The sequence below is a fragment of the Saccopteryx bilineata genome, chromosome 9 (assembly GCF_036850765.1).
Source record: "Saccopteryx bilineata isolate mSacBil1 chromosome 9, mSacBil1_pri_phased_curated, whole genome shotgun sequence".
Taxonomy (NCBI): domain Eukaryota; kingdom Metazoa; phylum Chordata; class Mammalia; order Chiroptera; family Emballonuridae; genus Saccopteryx; species Saccopteryx bilineata.
In genome coordinates, this window is record NC_089498.1 from 37,871,903 (window position 1) to 37,889,983 (window position 18,081).

General features: G+C 47.0%; 1 protein-coding gene across 1 annotated transcript in view; it reads left to right on the forward strand.

Annotated features, from left to right (window-relative positions):
- Window positions 1–1,361: 1,361 nt before the first annotated feature.
- The window catches only part of RHPN2 (rhophilin Rho GTPase binding protein 2), a 59,831-nt gene continuing 43,111 nt past the window's right edge, over window positions 1,362–18,081 (forward strand). Inside the window, exons 1-2 of the mRNA XM_066242724.1 lie at window positions 1,362–1,540; window positions 14,628–14,743. Of these exons, the coding sequence (XP_066098821.1) occupies window positions 1,472–1,540; window positions 14,628–14,743 (185 nt within the window). The 5' untranslated portion in view covers window positions 1,362–1,471. The remainder of the gene's footprint in view (window positions 1,541–14,627; window positions 14,744–18,081) is intronic.

Genomic DNA, 18,081 nt, shown 5'->3' on the forward strand with positions numbered 1-18,081 from the left:
TTGATGCTTCTCATCTCTCTCCGTTCCTGTCTCTCCCTGTCTATCCCTCTCTCTGACTCACTGTCTCTGTAAAAAAAGTAAAATAAAATAAACAAATAAATTGCATTATAAAAAACTCTACAGGTTCTCTTGAAATTAAAAGTCCTTTCCGGAAAGGCCGTCCCTTGTGCAGCATATTGGAGTAGGCAGGTGGATTTTTTTTGACATTTCCTTGGTTGTTGCTACTATTTATTTTAAAACTTTCAAACAACTCCTAATGTACCTCCTTATTAATTTTAATTTTATTTTTTAAAAGAAGTAAACGTTTGGCTTGTTTTGAAAGTATATTGCTTCGTTTTACCTCTGACATCTACCACGACAGCCAAACGGTGGTAATTGCACAAAAGTGTCCCTTGGTTGGGGGGAGGGTTTTGTGACTTTAGGACGGCGGCCAGGAAGGGCATGGCCCCGGGGCTGGGGGCTTCCGGCTCGGGCCGCGGGTTGTGGGACCCAGTTCTGTCATACCTCTGTCGCGAGTCTACGGGTCAGCGGGGGGCGGGTGAGAGAGCACTGTGAACCCCGCCCCCGACGTCCCCTTTGGCTAAGCCAGACACGGCCCCTCACCCAGCTAAGAGCTTTAACACGCACTTCTGTTGCAATACTTTTGACCAGCCAGAAAGCCGACGACCCGGCCCCATTTTGCAGTTGAGAAAACTGAAGTTTGAAGTGGTGGTTAAGAAACATCTGCCGAGTTTGTTGAGCACAAAACCCGTTCTGGGAATCTCTTCGTGGGCGGACCCCGTCTCCCAGAGCCGTCTGCGTTTCCCCGCGGATCCGCCAGTCTCGGTAGCGAAGGTGGGGGGACAGGGAGTTGACCGCTGCGCCAACTGGTCTGAGTCACATGGGCAAGGCCCTCGGTGGTGCAGCCAACTCTCCCTCTCTGCGTCCCGGACTCTGCCCCGGGGTCCCCCACCGCAGCCAGCTGTTTGGGACCCCTTGGCCCAGAACCCTGCGCTCCAGCCGCGCCCTAGACGTGGCGTCCTCCAGATCACCGTCCTCCAGAGTCTGCGCTCCTCCAGCGACGAGCGCGAGCTGAACGTGCTCGCGGCATTTGCCCCCACGGCTACAGGTGAGGGGCCAGGTCCCCAGCCTTGGCCTAGCTGCGGCCGCGGAGACCCCAAACGGCCCCCGAATCACCGGACTGCGATTGCCACGACACCCAGGTCAGGTCCCCGAGGCGTAGAGAGGGCGAGCGAAGCGCCGGGGGGTCCCAGCTCCCCGCGCGGCCGGGCTCCTGCCTGGGGCGCCGGTTCCAACCCGCCAATCAGGAGCCGGGGCGGGGGTGGGGGCGTGGCCTCGGCGGGCCGGCCGGGTCTGCGGGGCTCGCTGCTGGGCCGCGGGCGGGGCGCGCAGGACGGGGCGGGTCCGGGCGCCCACTGGGGCCGGAGCTGCTACTGAGCCTCAGTCGGCTCTCCGTGCCCGCGCTGCCAGCATGACTGACGCTCTGCTGCCCGCGGCCCCCCAGCCGCTGGAGAAGAAGGACGACGGTTACTTTCGGAAGGTTGGTGGCTTCTGGAGGGCGGCGATCTGTGCAGACAAACCTTCTTTCCCCGAGACTGTGGAGGGGGCTGCGGGAGCGCAGGGCGGGGTAGACCAGGCCCGAGTGGGAAGAAGCGCGCCGGCGTGGGGTGGGTGTTGGGGTGGGGGTGGGGGGTCTCCAGTTGAAGAGGGGTGGGGCGGCGGTGGACCCCGCCGAGAGCAGGTGGCTCCCGAGCCTGGGAGGGGGGAGGGTCGCCTGGGGCCGTCCCGCGCAGGTGCGGGTGGAGAATGGGGCCGGGAGGGTGAACCTGGGGAAGGGACGCGTTCCTCCTCTTCGCGCCTCATTGAGACCTGAGCACCTGCCCGGGGTACGGGTGAAGGTAGAAGGACCACCCCAGGCGGGTTGGCGGACCTTATTTTGCCTCGTGAATGCTTCCAGGACCCGTTTCTTTGACTTTTTAGAGGGCAGGAGAGAGCTGCTGGTGGGAGGTGACGTCGGGCGTCGCCACCTCCTCTACCCCAAGTCGTTGGGAGGCCGTGAGCGCGGCAAACAGGATTCATTTGATTGTTGGAGAAACCCGGGGCAAGTGCGGGCTTCTCAGGAACGTGTCATGTCCAGGCGACCCTCGGCACACACGCAGGTCTCCTGCCCTACAGAAAACATTCCTCAGCCCAGTCCCTCACAAATGACCCCAGCCTGTGGAGCGGGGACACAGGATGCCCGCAGGTGGCAAGGCCTGGGCTACAAAGATGCTTTTGAGCCTGGAGGCAGGGACACTTTCCACCTTTCGGATTCTCAGGTCCCTGCCAGTCTAAAAATAGGCTTTGGAGCTTGGCCAGGTTTGGGTGGGTTGAGAGATTGTTGGGGTTTTTTTTGTAAGATATATGACCGAAGGTAGAGTGCGTAATTATAAACAGGGAAGTGAAACTGTTTCCCATAGAACAATCAATTCATGATTGTTCAAAGCCTAATGATCCCGTGTTAAATGGACTTGGCATTTTCCTCCTTCCTTATGAGGCTTTTACTCTCTGGTGAGGAGTAGTGGGGATGGGCAGGACTGAAGGGGAATCTGGAAACAGGTGAGGACAGAGTGGAAAAATAATTTTTTTTTAAGTGAATTGCTTTTAGCGTTTAAAAAAATAGTAGTTTTAAGGTATATTTAAGTTCAAAGATGTCATCATGGAATTACAGGATTATAACTTCTAATTATGTGTGGCATTTGGGACAGAGGATCACAAGCCATGGAATTGCAGGAGGCAAGGCCTGGGAATCGCTAGTTTTCAGTCCTGGGGCCCCAGAGCCTGACTGCCACCCCCACAAAATTGCTCTGTAGCCTCCAGCAAGTTGCTGCCTTTTTCTGGGACTTCATTTCCTCCCTGAACTGTTTCTCTGAACAGGTGGAGACCTGGACCTACAGCATCATCTGGGGAAAATAACTGAGGGAGGGGCAGAAGAGATGGAGAATACCTGTCACAGTTATGTTCCCACGTCTTCCACAACAGGCTTTCCGGGGGGAGGATGTGCCTTGGAAGAACAGTTGGCCAGGGAGCCGTGAATGAATGCCGAGTTGGATGTTTTTTAGAAGCAGTTTCTATGGTGGTGGACAAGAGAATCATGGGTGCAAAATAAGATGAGCCACTGGTTTACAATCAGAAACATCTCTTGAAAAGGAGACCTTGCAATGATCATTGTGCTACATCATACCAGTCCAAAGAATATTCTTTCTATGAGGTTAATAAAAGGTGCTAACACTGAACACTTCCTGATCTGTGATAGGAGCTAGTTTGACCCAAAACAAATGTTCCTTGAATGAAAGGTAGAGAAGGGGGAAGAAGGGGAGGAAGAGCATATCAGGTAGAGGAAGCAGTGTGAGCAAGGGCATGGAACTGTGAACGCTTGTGAGGGAAGCCTCTGGGGTGTGGAGGTGTAAGTGGGAACTTGGCTCTTCAGGGTCGTCCTTCCTGGATCGATGGCAGGAGAGCTGGGGATCCATCAAAGTGTTTAATGCAGTAGCAGACATGTGAGATCCCGTCACAGAAAAACCACTTTGACAGCTGAGTTTTTGGTTGATGGGGGATAGAGCGGTGGCAATGTAGAGTCAGTCAGGAAGGAGTAGAGTTGGGGGCCTGAGGGTTAGCCCTCTGTGACCTCCATTGTCTCTGCCCTCCCTACTCTAATATGGATTACTGATGACTTTTCAGTCAGTTATCTAAAGTGCTGTGTAAACACAGCTTCACCACCCATGCCTCCCACCTGCTTGCACTCCTAAATCAGACTGGAGGCAGTGATCCCAGTGAGGAGGTTGAAATGATGAGGGCCTGAGCAACAGTAGTGTCAGAAGGGAAGAGAAAGGAAGGAAAAGGAAGGGAATGGAAGGGAAGTGAAAAGAAGAGAATAGGGAAAGGAAAGGAAAGGAAAGGAAGGGAGGGAAGGGAAAGGAAGGGAAGGGAAAGACTAATAAATGGGATTGACATCCAAAATGTCTTTTTAGGTGTTTGATTGGATGGTCAAATGCCTCACTGACATGGGGGACCCAGGAGACAGGTGAACTTGAGGCCTTGGTGGTAGTCCCAGTGGGAAGCTCACTCCATTGACCTGGAAGCCCTGGGAACACCCTGACTGGAGATGGGGCTCTGGAGGGCACCAGTGTAGGATATTGTGAAAAAAGACCTAATATAGGAGGAAATAGTACCTCTACTTAAGGGACACGTAGACAGATGAGAGGCAAGCCAGGAGGGTAGCACAGTGTCAAGGAAGCTGAGAAAGAGAGTCTTTGGTGGAGAGGTGAGGTTGACAGATCAGAAGACTTAGTCTTTTAGTATTTAGGATTTAGTCCTTTGGGGGTTGTTAGTGAATAAGTGGGTAGAGAGTTAGGACCAAAAGTCCCTGTGATTGTTGTGGCGAAGAAGAGCAGAGAAGATAGTTGTTGGCGGGAGATGGGATTAGAGAAGAGAGAAGAAAGCAGGTTTGTTTTAGAGTGAGGAAATCTAGAGCCTTTTAAAGCTGAAGGTGAAGAAGTTGGATGGGACGGGTTTGTTGAAGATTCAATGGAGAGAAGAGAAGCTGTGGAGGGGTCCTAGGAAGTGCATGGGGAAGTGAAGATTGGAAATAGCTGTTGCATTGTTGGGTGGGTATAGTCAGAACATGATACAGCTGCCCCAAGTAGGCTCCCCCATCTTGGCTTTGTTTTATTATTATTATTTTTTCTCTATCTTGGCTTTGGATCTTTGGGATTTTGTGCATTCTTAGAGAACCAAATTAATTTCTACTAAAGTTGAACTTCTCTTTCATCCTGTACTCTTTATCCTACCCTTTCTCCCCTTCCTCTTTTCTTGAGAACGCCATTTTGGCATAGCAGTAATGGCCTAGTGGAGAATGCCATTTTGTTCCATTTATTCCAAAAATATTTATTTTATTATTATTTTTAAGTTTATCCATTGATTTTAGATAAGAGAGAAGCATCACTTCACTGTTCCCTTATTTGTTCCATTTAGTTGTGCACTCATTGGTTGCTTCTCGTATGTGCTCTGACCACAGATCAAACCATGGACTTTCGTGCTCTAGGACAGTGGTCTCCAACCTTTTTGGGGCCACAGACCGGTTTAATGTCAGAAAATATTTTCACGGACTGGCCTTTAGGGTGGGACGGATAAATGTATCACATGACCAAGACAAGCGTCAAGAGTGAGTCTTAGACGGATGTAACAGAGGGAATCTGATCATTTTTAAAAAATAAAACATCGTTCAGACTTAAATATAAATAAAACGAAAATAATGTAAGTTATTTATTCTTTCTCTGCGGACCGGTACCAAATGGCCCATGGACCGGTATTGGTCCGTGGCCCGGGGTTTGGGAACCACTGCTCTAGGATGAACCTCTATCCACTGAGCATCCGTCCAGGGCTATTACTTTTATTATTATTATTGTTATTATTGATTGGTTTGAGAGAGAGAAGAAGGGAGAGAGAGACACCCCTACCCACTCTTCCACTCCTTCATACACTCACTTGTATGTGTCTTCACCAGGGATTGATCCCCCAACTTTGGCATATTGGGATGATGCTCCAACCTACTGAGCTACTTGGCCAGGGCCAAAAGCATTTATTGAGTGACTGCTCTGAGCCTGCTGCTGTCTTGTTCTGGGGCATACTCAACCCTGATTCAGTATGGGTTCTGTTCACAACAAGCCTCATTTCCTGGGGTGCTGAGCAGTGATTGGAGTCGGTACTTTGTCCAATAGATTGGTCCATGCTTGAACAGGAATCAGCTTTTTTGTTTTAGTCTAAAAAGCAGAAAGTGAGATGGGGTGGGGGTTTCACGATCCATATCCACAGCTTCAGGTCTGTTTTGTGTTACTTGTACATATAATGAAGACTCATTTCCTAAATGTCCACTGTGCCAACTTGTCCTGGTCATTGAATGTGAGACAGTACTGGCAGAGATGGAAGCCCCCTTATAAATCAAGGTTTTCTTACGGTTGTGTAGGACTTGGCTGTACAGAGGCCAAGGATATGAACATATCTTGGCCTCAGGTCAGGCATGGGCACCCCCTAGTACAGACCCTGGTGTCCTGGCTAACAGCATGGAATCTCTGAATCCAAAACAACAAAAAACAACACTTTTTTTGGTCTATCGTAATAGGTTTCTCTCTTCTCTGGCTTCTCACTGTTTTTTCTTCCTTTACATGAATATGTTTACATAAAAATACAGCTCTGTAAGATTAGTACTACAAATTACTTTCTTAAAAGAATGACCAGTGGAAATGGAGCTTCTTTTTCCTAAACAGATTGTTATGCTCATCCTAAGGAAAGTCCTGGAAGAATATGTGTCCTGGCCTATATATAGTTAATGCAGAGTAATGTAAGTTTCTAACGCAATGCATCCTGAGAGCAGGGCCCATCTCCAGGGATCTCAGGGTGTTGTTGTCCCAAAACCCGAAGGAAAACCTGTTTTTGGCCAAGAGAAACCAGCTGGAGAAAAACTAGAGAAAGCTGTTCCCCAGGACTGTTGAAAAGGCCTAAATGAAAGATCTTACACTGTGTGGAAGAAGAGAGTCTGCACAAAGTGCAGCATTGTGGGTCCTTATCTCTGTCGCTATATCCTCTGGGAACGCTAATGACCCGAAATGAATTTAGCTCCATTGTTTTTACTTAAGAGCTGGAGAAGAAGTTGTTTCTTGTTCACAGAATCTCCAGGCTGGATGGGGCCCCAAGGTTCACGGTGTCCTGGTTTATTGTCACTGTTTACTCTGGGCCTCCTGGAGACTCCAGCACAGAAGAAAGGAGATTCCCCCTCTAACCCCCCCAATGCAGAAGTTCCTTCTTGTTCCTTCTCTGCACCATTCATCTTAGTGGGCTGTAGTCTCACATTATACACACGTCTATAGGGAAGCCTTCTGCTGGGCTGATTCACAGAGCCCAGGTCATGGGGGCTCATCAGCTTCGGCTTTACTGGGTAGTGATGATGTCTCTGTAGGTATTTGAACCTATCTCCTTGGAGCCTTTAATCTTTTTCCAGGTGGGGAGAGGAGGGAGGAGGAGGGATGCGAAGGTGTGTGATGCTGCCTCCTCCCTAACCTAGACCCCACCATGATCAAAGACAAGTCCTGAAGGCCAGGCTGCATGTACCCAAGCTGATCATGGTCTTGCTGAGTGTCTGCCTGGCTGCACTGGTGCACACTGGCAGCCCAGAGGTGTGTCTGACAAATACCTTATCCCGTTGTGGGATCCTGGCCAGGAGGGGTCCCCTGGCAGAAACAGAATTTTCATGGTGACTCAGGGGAGAGTCAGTGTGATGAGCTGTAACACTGTAAATGTCCCTTGCTTCCTGGGGCTAGTTGGATGGATTCCAAGACACCACCTGATGAGACGAGGCATTGGCTTTAGGCTGATCACCACTTCCTTGTTTGGCTCAGATACCAAAGTCTCGTGACAAGGGCTACATTGGAGGTGGCCACAGAGGACAGTGAAACTGCAGGTGCAGCCAGAGAACCGAGTGTCTACCTCAGCAGGCAGCAAGGGGTGCCAGCAGGAGCGAGGTCTCCCACCTGTAGCTCCAGGGACAGGGAGAGATGAAAGTCCTGCTAGCCTTTCGGGTCAGACCCACAGAATTCATTATGGCCATATGCCCTCAGAAAATCCACGTTTCAAATTGGATTGTAAAAAGCAGGTGATCGAAAACCACCTCAGAAGTTGTTTCTTTTTCTTCAATATTATTTGTATTTTAAAAGTAACATAAATTGTATGAAAGGTGATTATGGAAGTGTACACAATCACACACATACCAGCCCCCACCCCACCCCACCTCACCCCACACAGTCATCTTCCAGATAAGGAATATTAACTTTTGGTGACTACATCCTACTGGATGAAATAAACAGATCATTAGTTGGGTCTGGAAATATATTTGATTCATAGAAACTCATGATTGTAAATCTTTGTTATTCATTCCGCATGTTGAAAAATAACTGAGTGGCCTACAGTAGGTGTTCATAAAGATTTGTAGAACTGACCGAAGGGAGCCTCTAGTTAAAGGTTATGCCTGAGTGTTGATTCATATTGTGGCTGAATGGGTTGGGATGCTGGAGGGTGGCAGCTGAACGTCGGCTTGCAGCCCTGATGGAGACCCGGGAGGGGCGGGAGGGCTCTTTACAAGTGCCAGATTTATGTTTTGATTTTTATGAACGTGAAAAAACTGGGTTCTGTTCATCCAGCCTGCCCTGAGTCTCTGGCGAAGAGTTAAGTGAAACGTATGTGTGAATTGCAGGGTACTACATGCTATTTCTGTGCTTTCTGGTTGACAGCTTCTGGCTGACTCATAAACAAACAATTCTTTTTTCCAGAGTTTGGTGTTTGAGTGAGAGATTATGTAACTAGGAAGGAGTGAGAAAGGCAGAGAAACTATCTGTGCTAGAGAAGCAGCAAAAAGCACCTGTTCCCCCATGCCCGATGTGAGGGTCTCTAGCCAGGAGACCCTGCACTGTCACCTCACTCACCCTCACTCGGTCTTCTGACCTAGAAACCCCAAGTTCACACTGTGTCCTCAGTTTGCTGGAAACATATCTACATGTATGAGCTTTTTCTGTGGCTGTATATAGAAGGACCGCACTGGTTCTCCAGGTGGAGGGGTGCCAGGCATCAAGGGGTGCCCAGAGCAGGCCCCCAATTGGGAGGAAAGACTGATCTGTTCCTTCTGTTCCTGCCTTCCTGGTGGCTGGGCCTGTCTTTTCAGTGCCACTCTGCAGGTGTAAGCTAGGTATCCCTCCCTTCCAAGTCAAGCGCCTCCAGGTCTTACTTACCTAGGTGCTGCTCTCCAATTCTAGCTGTACATTAAGGGCACACACGTGTATGTGACAACTAGAGTTTTCACGCTTGGGGAACTTATTCTACATTAGAACGTTTTTAGTTGCAGGTGCCAGAAAAATTTAATCCAAAATGGTTTAGGCAGATAAACGCTGGTGAAACATCCCTGCTATGGAATTCTACTCGGCACCTTAAAAGGAACAAACCACTCATAAGTGAAACAACATGGATGAATCTCAAATATTGACCAAAATAAGCCAGACTAAAAAAAAAAAAACAAACAAAAACATACTGTATGATTCCATTTTCGTGAAGTTCTAGAACAGGCAGTGCTGTGGTGACAGAAGCCAGAGTATTGGTTGCCTGGGGGTGATGGAAATGGTCTGCATTTTTTGTTGGGAGTAGTGGATACGCAGGTTTATATATTTGTTCAAACTCAATGCACTCTGTACTTAAAACCTATGTATTTTATTATATGTACATTATGCCTCAGTTTAAAAAGTGAATGCATTGGCTCCTGTAACTGAGAAGCCCACAGGAATGACTCCAGCTGTGGCTTTGATCTAGGACTCAAATGTTGCCATCCAGGCTCAGCCCCTCAGCTCTGCCACCCCTCGCCTGGCTTCATTTGAGAGGAGGCACTCCCCTGCTGTGGTGGGGTAGCTCCAGCTTTCCAGCCTCACATCCTCCCAGGTGCACAGCTGCTAGGGAAAGGGAAGCCGGAAGGGTTCTGGTGGTCCTATGACCAGGTGCTCACCCTGAACCAATCTCAGAGCCAAGGACCTTTGATTTTCCAAATGGCCATACTCTGGTTTCTCTTCAGATCGCATAAATCTTTCGCCTTTTACCAGATGGCCAGGCATGAGTCAGATGTTCTTCCCCTGGGAAAGGAGGTGTGGGAGTATGGATATACCACATCTGACCATTCCGGGCTGTGAGGAGGGAAGAGTGGGACACAGGTCACGGTGCCCAAAGGATGTGCAGTGGTGCTCTGCAGCCCTCAACCAGGGAGCAAGTGAGGGGTGTCTGGGGATTGGCAGGAGAGCATTCCCACACATTTCTGCTACCCATCATAGAGTGCCAAGAAGGGCACGGGCTCAAGTCTTGTGCCCACCCTTACTGCCTCTGTGGCCTTTAGTAGCTCGCTTAACCTCTGAGCCTCAGAGTTATGGGATCCGAGAGGCTGGTCTGCATCACTGTCTGACACATAGGAGATGCCCACAGCTAGTGATGGAACTGAGGTTTCACTTAGTGTTGGCTGTTGGTTCATCTTTCCACATTCTGAAACTGATGCAAATGCCCAAACCTTAGTCTGCTAAGGAAACTGACAGACCCCATGTTGGGGAAAGGCTCACATTACTGTAAGCCTGGCAGACAGTGATCTTGGAGGCCACGACAATTCAGTTGCCCCCTCCTTGCTCCAGATCCTCAGGCCAGGCAGGTTCTGCCCTGTTCTGTGGCCCAAACACCAGTTTTGGAGCAGCTCTACATCCTGTTGTGAACCAATCAAGAACTAAGTTGTGGGCAAGGATGTGGGTTCCCATCAGCAGAGAACCTCTGGCAGGGGCCAGTGAACAGGGACGGCTAGACAATCACTGGTGATGTCAGGGGTGGAAGGTTAGGGATGGTCTTTCTCATCGTCTTGCCCAGGTTCACCTCTCAGGGCTCCGGGAAGTTACCCAATAACCCCATGGGCGTTTCTGATGTTTCCAACAGACCCAGCATTCTTACTTGTCAGTGAAAAGTAATGTCGTTTGGGTCTAATTACTCAGTCAAATCTAATCCTAAACATTCCTTTCTTATCTAGAAACTTGACCCCACATCTGTGGGCTGGTTTAGGGTATAGCAATTCCAGGCCAGCCAGAAGTTGGGTAAAAGTATAGGAGCAAAAAAAGTTCTTATCCGTAAGCTGGAATGGCTGCTTATCTTAGCTCTGGGAATGTGCATGAAAGAATTACATAGTTATAAAGCTTCTCTGTCAAATGGAACACAGCTTTTTTTTTTTTAATGAGATTTTATTTTATAAAATTTATTGGGGGTATTTTGTTTTAGATTTTGTTTTTGTTTTGAGAGAGAGAGAGAGAAACATAGATTTGTTGTTCCACTTATTTATGCATCATTTATTGATTCTTGTATGTGCCCTGACCAGGGATCAAATCTGCAACCTTGGTATATTGAGACAATGCTCTAACCAACCTAGCTACCTGGCCAGGGCTGGAACACAGCTTTGGTGAACCATGTAATTTTGAGTCAGATTGAACTATCCTTTCATAGTAATTTTAGGAAGTGGAAAGGAAAGAGGCTGGCAATTATTTTAGCCCTTTAATATTAAATTACTTAATTAGCTTACTATGAAAGTTATTTTAATCATATCTTAAAAAAGACAGTTTTTCTGATTTTTATTTTAAATCAAAAATCATTTAATAAGTTAAAAGAGATTAACTTTAAGATCATTTCAACTCAGATTCTGAATCTCTGTGTAATTTGGAATTGGAGGGCTGTGCAGGGGACAGGTGGGTAGTTACCTGCTAGGAGGGGAGAATGAAAAGTCTTTGTGGAAGGAGAAACATAACTCATTTCTGACTTGCTGGTCCAAAGGCCACTGATACGGGGATCCCTGAAAAGGTTGGGGCTGTAGATAAAGCACTTCCCCCTCCTTCAGGTGGAGTCCATAGGTGTGACCTGAGCAGAGGTGTGGGAGGCTGTCATGGTCATGACGCAACTGGAAAGAAAGGGCAGTCTTCTCACCAGTACTGCCCACCAGCCGCTCCCAGGGTGTAACCACAGCCCCATCAGTGGGCAGAATCTCAAGATAAGCTTCAAGAAGGAATAAAGCCCTCACTTAGATCCCAGGGCTTCTACCTGCCAGGTGGGAAGAATACCGTAAGGTTAAAATGAGACTTTTATTTGGATCTTAAACTTTTCAGAATGAAACATTATAATCCAAATATCCCAGGAAATAATGGGCAGAGGACACAGATAATTCACTAACAAAAAAATTCAAGTGATCAATAATATATGAAAGAAAGTGTTTACCTTCACTAATAATAAGGTCCTCCTACATGTCCTCCTTTTTGATATTGGAAAACTAATCTGTAACTGTCTGTATTCTATCGCTGCAGAGTCGATCCATTGTGTGTGATGTGATGTATTTGTATCTAAATGAGTACTTTTTTTACAATTATTATTAAAAATTAATAGGCATGTAAGCATAATTACAATATAAAATATTACAAATGTTTTTATTATGCATTTATCATATTATAGTGTATTATTGTTGCAATGAATAAAATGTTTCTTTTATTTACAATATTATTTTCTTCAATTTATTTTTGTCCTCCTTTTCATTGTAAAAAAGTTGGTCACCTTACTAATATAATAAATGCAGATTGGAAAAATAAAGATACCTATTTTTGCATATCAACTTGGCAGAAATTAAAAACAATACTTGTCAAAACTACAAATCAGTTGAAACAAATAACCCAGTTTAAAAATGGGCAAAAAACTCTGAATTGATACTTCTCCAAAAATAAATACAAATGGCCAATAAGGACACAAGAAGATGTTCATCATTAACCATCAGAGAAATGCAAATCGAAACCTCAATGTGATAACCACGCATCATAGGTTGGCTATAATAAAAATGATGGACAGTAGTAATAAGTATTGGTGAGTATATGGATAAATTGTAATCACAATACTGTTGGTGGGGAAGGTAAAATAGTATAGCCACTTTGGAAAATAGTTTTATAGTTCCTCAAATGGTTAAACAGAATTAACCATGTGACACAGTAGTTTTACTCCCAGATATAGCCCAGATCTACTTGAAAAGTTACAAAGAAGCAATCCTATTCACAATAGCCAAAAAGTGAAAATACCCCTAAATGTCCATCTACTGATGAATGGATAAATAAATGCAGTGTATCCATACAGTGGAGGATTGGCCAAGGAGGAAAATGAATGAAGGACTGACACATGCTACATGGGTGAGCCTAGAAAAGAGTAAGCTGAGTGACAGAAGCCCATCACAAAAATGACCTCAGGATTGTATTGATATGAAATGTCTGGAATAAGCAGATATATGCAGACAGAAGGTAGATTAGTGATTGCCTACGGCTAGGAAAAGAGGGGCCAGGGAAGAGGGAGTGCTTTTCTTTCCTGGAGAATAATTGGGCCTTTAAAGGGGTCCCATTATGTTGCCCTGCAAATATATACATACTTAAAGAAAAGATGAGGGTTATAAAACAAATATGCATCAAATAATTATATAGTAGCATATGCTTGGAAACAATCTAACTGTCCAACTATAAGGAAATAGTAAATCCTAAAAGGGAGCAATATTATACAATTATTAAAATCATTGCTTTCAGGAACATTTCATAATAAAGGAAATTTTCATGATTGAGTATGAAGTGAGAAAACACAGTAACCTTTATGTGCACTCTGTGCAAAAGGCCAGAGGCTGCTGTTCTTAGGAAGGCCTACTTGCAAGGTTGGTCCCTAACTGGCTGGTGTGTGGGAACCTGCCTCTTGGAGTCTTGCCCCCATCCCCTAACTGATAAGGTTGGCTTACTGTGCCTAGACTGATGGTGAAACCATGTGGTTTATAATGAACACCTGCCTTCCTTCTGAGAGCCTGAAATGTTGGTACGTGCTAGGTAGAGGGTGCCTCTGTGATCAGCCCCCAATAAAATCTCGGGCATTGATTTTCAGATGGGCCAACCAGGGCAAAGACATTGCATACATGTTGCTAGGAGAAGAGTGTGCTCTGGGTAACCACTCAGGGGAGAGAGAGCACAAGGAAGTGTGTGTGATGATTCCTCCAGGCTCTGCCCCTGTCTTTTCCTTCTCGATCTAGCTGTGCATCCTTACTAAGCCGCTGTCGTAACTCTTAGCTATGGGTGCAACTATATGCTGAATCCTGTGAGTCCTAGCGAATCTCTAAACATGGGGCTGATCTTGGGCACTCCTGACACAGCCACTAATATGGAAAATAATGAAAGGTACATAAAAGACATGGAAGGAGGCCCTGGCCGGTTAGCTCAGTGGTAGAGCGTCGGCCTGGCGTGCGGGAGTCCGGGGTTCGATTCCTGGCCAGGGCACACAGGAGAAGCGCCCAACTGCTTCTCCACCCCTCCCCCACTCCTTCCTCTCTGTCTCTCTCTTCCCCTCCCGCAGCCAAGGCTCCATTGGAGCAAAGTTTGCCCGGGCGCTGAGGATGGCTCTGTGGCCTCTGCCTCAGGCGCTAGAATGGCTCTGGTCACAACAGAGCAATGCCCCAGATGGGCAGAGCATCGCCCCCTGGTGGGCGTGCTGGGTGGATCCCGGTCAGGCGCATGCGGGAGTCTGTCTGACTGCCTCCCCATTTCCAGCTTCAGAAAAATGCAAAAAAAAAAAAGACATGGAAGGAAAGAAACCAATTTACAGAGGCTCTTTTGGAGTTGTGTTATTATAGGTGACTTATTTTCCTTTTTACACTGTCCAGTATTTTACATACGGTACTTTCCATGTTATCAGTTTAAAAAAAATTTCTTTTTCAGGTATTGATTTTAGAGAGAGAGGAAGGGAGAGAAAGATAGAGACAGGAACATCGATCTGTTCCTGTATGTGCCCTGACTGGGGATCAAACCGGCAACCTCTGCACTTTGGGACGATGCTCCAACCAACCAAGCTATCCAACCAGGGCCCATATTGTTACTTTTATTTTCAGAAAAGTTTAATTTTCAAATCCTTTTCTGTCATATTAAATGTTGTCATCAATTCTAGAGTGACTGACCTCTGATGGAGCATCTCTTCTTTTCCCTTAGGGTTGCAATCCCCTCGCACAAACTGGCCGGAGCAAACTGCAAAATCAGAGGGCTGCCTTGAACCAGCAGATCCTGAAAGCTGTGCGGATGAGGACAGGAGCAGAAAACCTTCTGAAGTAGGTATCTGCTGGCTCCACGGCCTCCCCTGAGGCCTTCCATCTGTTCCCTAAACTCCTAGGCCTGCCCAGCTTTCTCTCCAACTCTCAGTTCTAGCTTTGGGTTTCCTCTTCATTCCTGGCACCTAGAACAGGCCTTTCTAGGCCACAGTTTGGTTATGTTAAACACAAGTATTTAGCCTGTCCATGTGTTTAGGGGTACAGAGACACTAGAGGATATCTGGTTATCGTGTTTGTGTTTTCTTTTCCCTGCTTCCTGTGCGACTTGTTTACTTCTCTACTGCCCAGCACTGTGCCTGGTCTAGAATCACTGCTTGGTGTGTGTTGAATGTATAAAGAAAAGGAAGACAGAAAGGAGACAATGGGAGCATTTCCATTCCCAGTGTCCATCCCTCTAATGAGAGGGGCCCAATAGAGCCCCAGACTTCTGGGGTACTCTTTTTTTTAAAATTGATTTTAGCAAGAGAAGAAGAGGGGGAGAGAGAGAGAGACAGAAATATCAAACTATTCCTGCATATGCCCTGACCGAGGATTGAACCTGCAACCTCTGTGCTTCGGGCTAGTGCTCTAACCAACAGACCTATCCAGCCACAACTCCCGGGACACTCATTATTATGTTCTGGTAGTAAAATAGCTGCTAGCTGCTTATCAAGCATAGAACTCAGTGAAGCCTTACCTGTGTCACTGGCAGCTATAATCCCTCCCCACACCCTTCAGTGCAATGCAAGACCATGTGCTGGCTTCCTCTTCTGAACTTCCTTCAGAATTCTAGGGTGCCGCATGCTAGCCCCACGTTGCCTTCTGCACTGGGTAGCTGAGGCAGCCACCATGCCTGCAGTTCTGAGGAGTGAAGCAGATGCCCCCTGGCGCCTCAGCAAGATATGGAATGCTTATAGGAACCTAGAAACTTGGCAGGGTACCCGGAAACCTGGCAGGATATGGCTTAAGGGTGTTCCCAATGGATCAGCTTCACTGTTGGTGCCTTAGGGAGCCCAGGTGGCTCAGAGGTTGTTGGGAAAAACAAATACACCAAACTGGGTGTTTAGAAAGGAACCACAGTACTTTGATATGTACGATTTGCAGGATCAACTCCTCCACATGGCAGTCACTCACCTGAGCACTCAATAAACAGGAGGAGGCTCTCTGACCATGAACTTGGGCTAAATTTATTTTTTGAATCAACCTGTATTTGCACCTTAGGAAAGATCTCTAAGATATTAAATGGGGTGACAGGAAGGCTCAGGACAGCATGTCTTGTGTTTATTTTTCTATTTTTTTAGAGCTAGAGAGAGCAATAGACAGGGACAGACAGGAAGGGAGAGAAATGAGAAGCATAAACTAATAGTTGCAGTACCTTAGTTGTTCATTGATTGCTTTCTCATATGTGCCTTGACCAGGGGACTCCAGCAGAGCCAGTGACCCCTTGCTCAAGCCAGCAAACTTAGACGTAAGTAAGTGTCCATGGGGTCGTATCTATGATACCATACTTAAACCCATGACCACACACTCAAACTGATGCCCATGCTCAAGCTGGTAACCTTGGGGTTTTGAACCTGGGTCCTCAGTATCGCAGGTTGATGCTCTATCCACTGCGCCACCACCTGGTCAGGCTGCCTTGCATTTATTTTAAAGGATTTGTAAATGAGCTTTTGTATATGCACAGACCGTTTCCAAAAGGAATAAGAAAAAAAAAGCTGTGGCTAGAGTCGGCTCTTGGGAGCAAGACCATGATTGGGAATGGAGGTGATTCTCTTTTTCATTTTACTCCCTTCAGTGTTTGAATGTTCTTTTACAAAGTTCATGAATTACTTCCATTCATTTTTATTATGCAATACTGCAGAGGCCCAGAATAATAATATAAGCACTCCGTGAAGCTACCACTGGGTCAGGAAAGATAGCGCTGTGTCTGTGTTGGTTTTGTAACAATGGACTAGCAAAGGACACAGTCCTGGGGTGGCCAATGCCTGGGAACCTCTTCTCCAACTACTTTGGTGACAGGGTGTAAGGGAGAGTATTACTGGAGGAGACTGGGAAAATATTGTAACATTTTACCTTTTAAAATGTCTGGTGGCACAGTGGATAAATAAGGCATCAACCTGGAACGCTGAGGTTGCTGGTTCGAAACCCTGGGCTTGCCTGGTCAAGGCATATATGGGAGTTGATGCTTCCTGTTTCTCTCCCACTTCTCTCTCTCTCTCTCTCTCTCTCTCTCTCTATCTATCTCTCTCTCCTAAAATGAATAAAGTCTTTAAAAAAATTTTTTTTTAATTAAAAAATAAAATGTCTGATGGCATCCCTGTCTCCAGAGAAGTCTGGGAATTGTCAGGTCTACACCACTGTGGACTACAGGTGGCCAGGGCCTGCCATGTGCTGGGTTTGCTGTGCTGGGGGTCGTAGGCGTGGTCCCTGGTATGTTGTGGCTATAGGCTCTAGTTGACACTTTGACAGGCCAGTTCTGTGGCCAAGGGGACAAGTGAACAGCCTTGACTTTGTAGCTTCCTTAGAAGCGGGCTACAATTGACTTGCCCGTTCATTCACCCGACACGTGGATTTGTTGAGCACCTACTAAGCTGCAAGCAGTATTCGAAGTGCAAGAATAAGGGTGCAAGCAATTCAAGTGAGACTCTGCTTCTTGATGCTTAGTTTCTTGTGGTGGGACCTTGATACCCAAGTAAACGAATCCCGTCATGTCAGGAGGCAGTGTTTCGAGGATGCTGATGAAAAGGAAATATGACAGATGTTGACACAGGGTGGCTGCAGCCTCAGAGACAGAGGGTGTCTCTCTGACCAGGGGACTTGGTGTTTCTAAGGGGGGAACAAGGGTGGTTTTGTTTGTCTTGCTCTGTTAACAACACCAGCAACAGCCTCTCTGAGGCCCAGCGACTCAAACTCTTTGTCAAGTGACAGTTGTTGAACTGGCCGGGGTGGGGGTGGAGTGGTGTTGTTAATGTTGTTAATGATTCTCGCAGTGACCTAAAGGTTCAAAGTGCCCCTCTCTGGAGAATGTGGTCAAAGGAAACCCTGAAGGTATTTATTAAACTGACTCAACCAGCAGCAATGGTTCCCCCAAAACAAATAGGGCATTTAGCCAAGCCCAGCTCTGTCCCGTGAGTGAGTGTACCTGGGCGGCCGATTAGGTGGCCCTTCCTGCTGGCAAAGGGCAGTTTCGGTTATAAATTGGGCCCAGCTGTTCTGTCTGTGCGTTTGTCTGCTTGCAGGTTCCCCCCTGTCCTGTTACCTCCCCCGGATGAAGGTAAAGCAGTTGGAATATGTTTGAGGAAAGGGCATTTGGGAAAATGTCTCCCCAAATGCAGAAATGCAAGGGTCCAGGTTTTTCC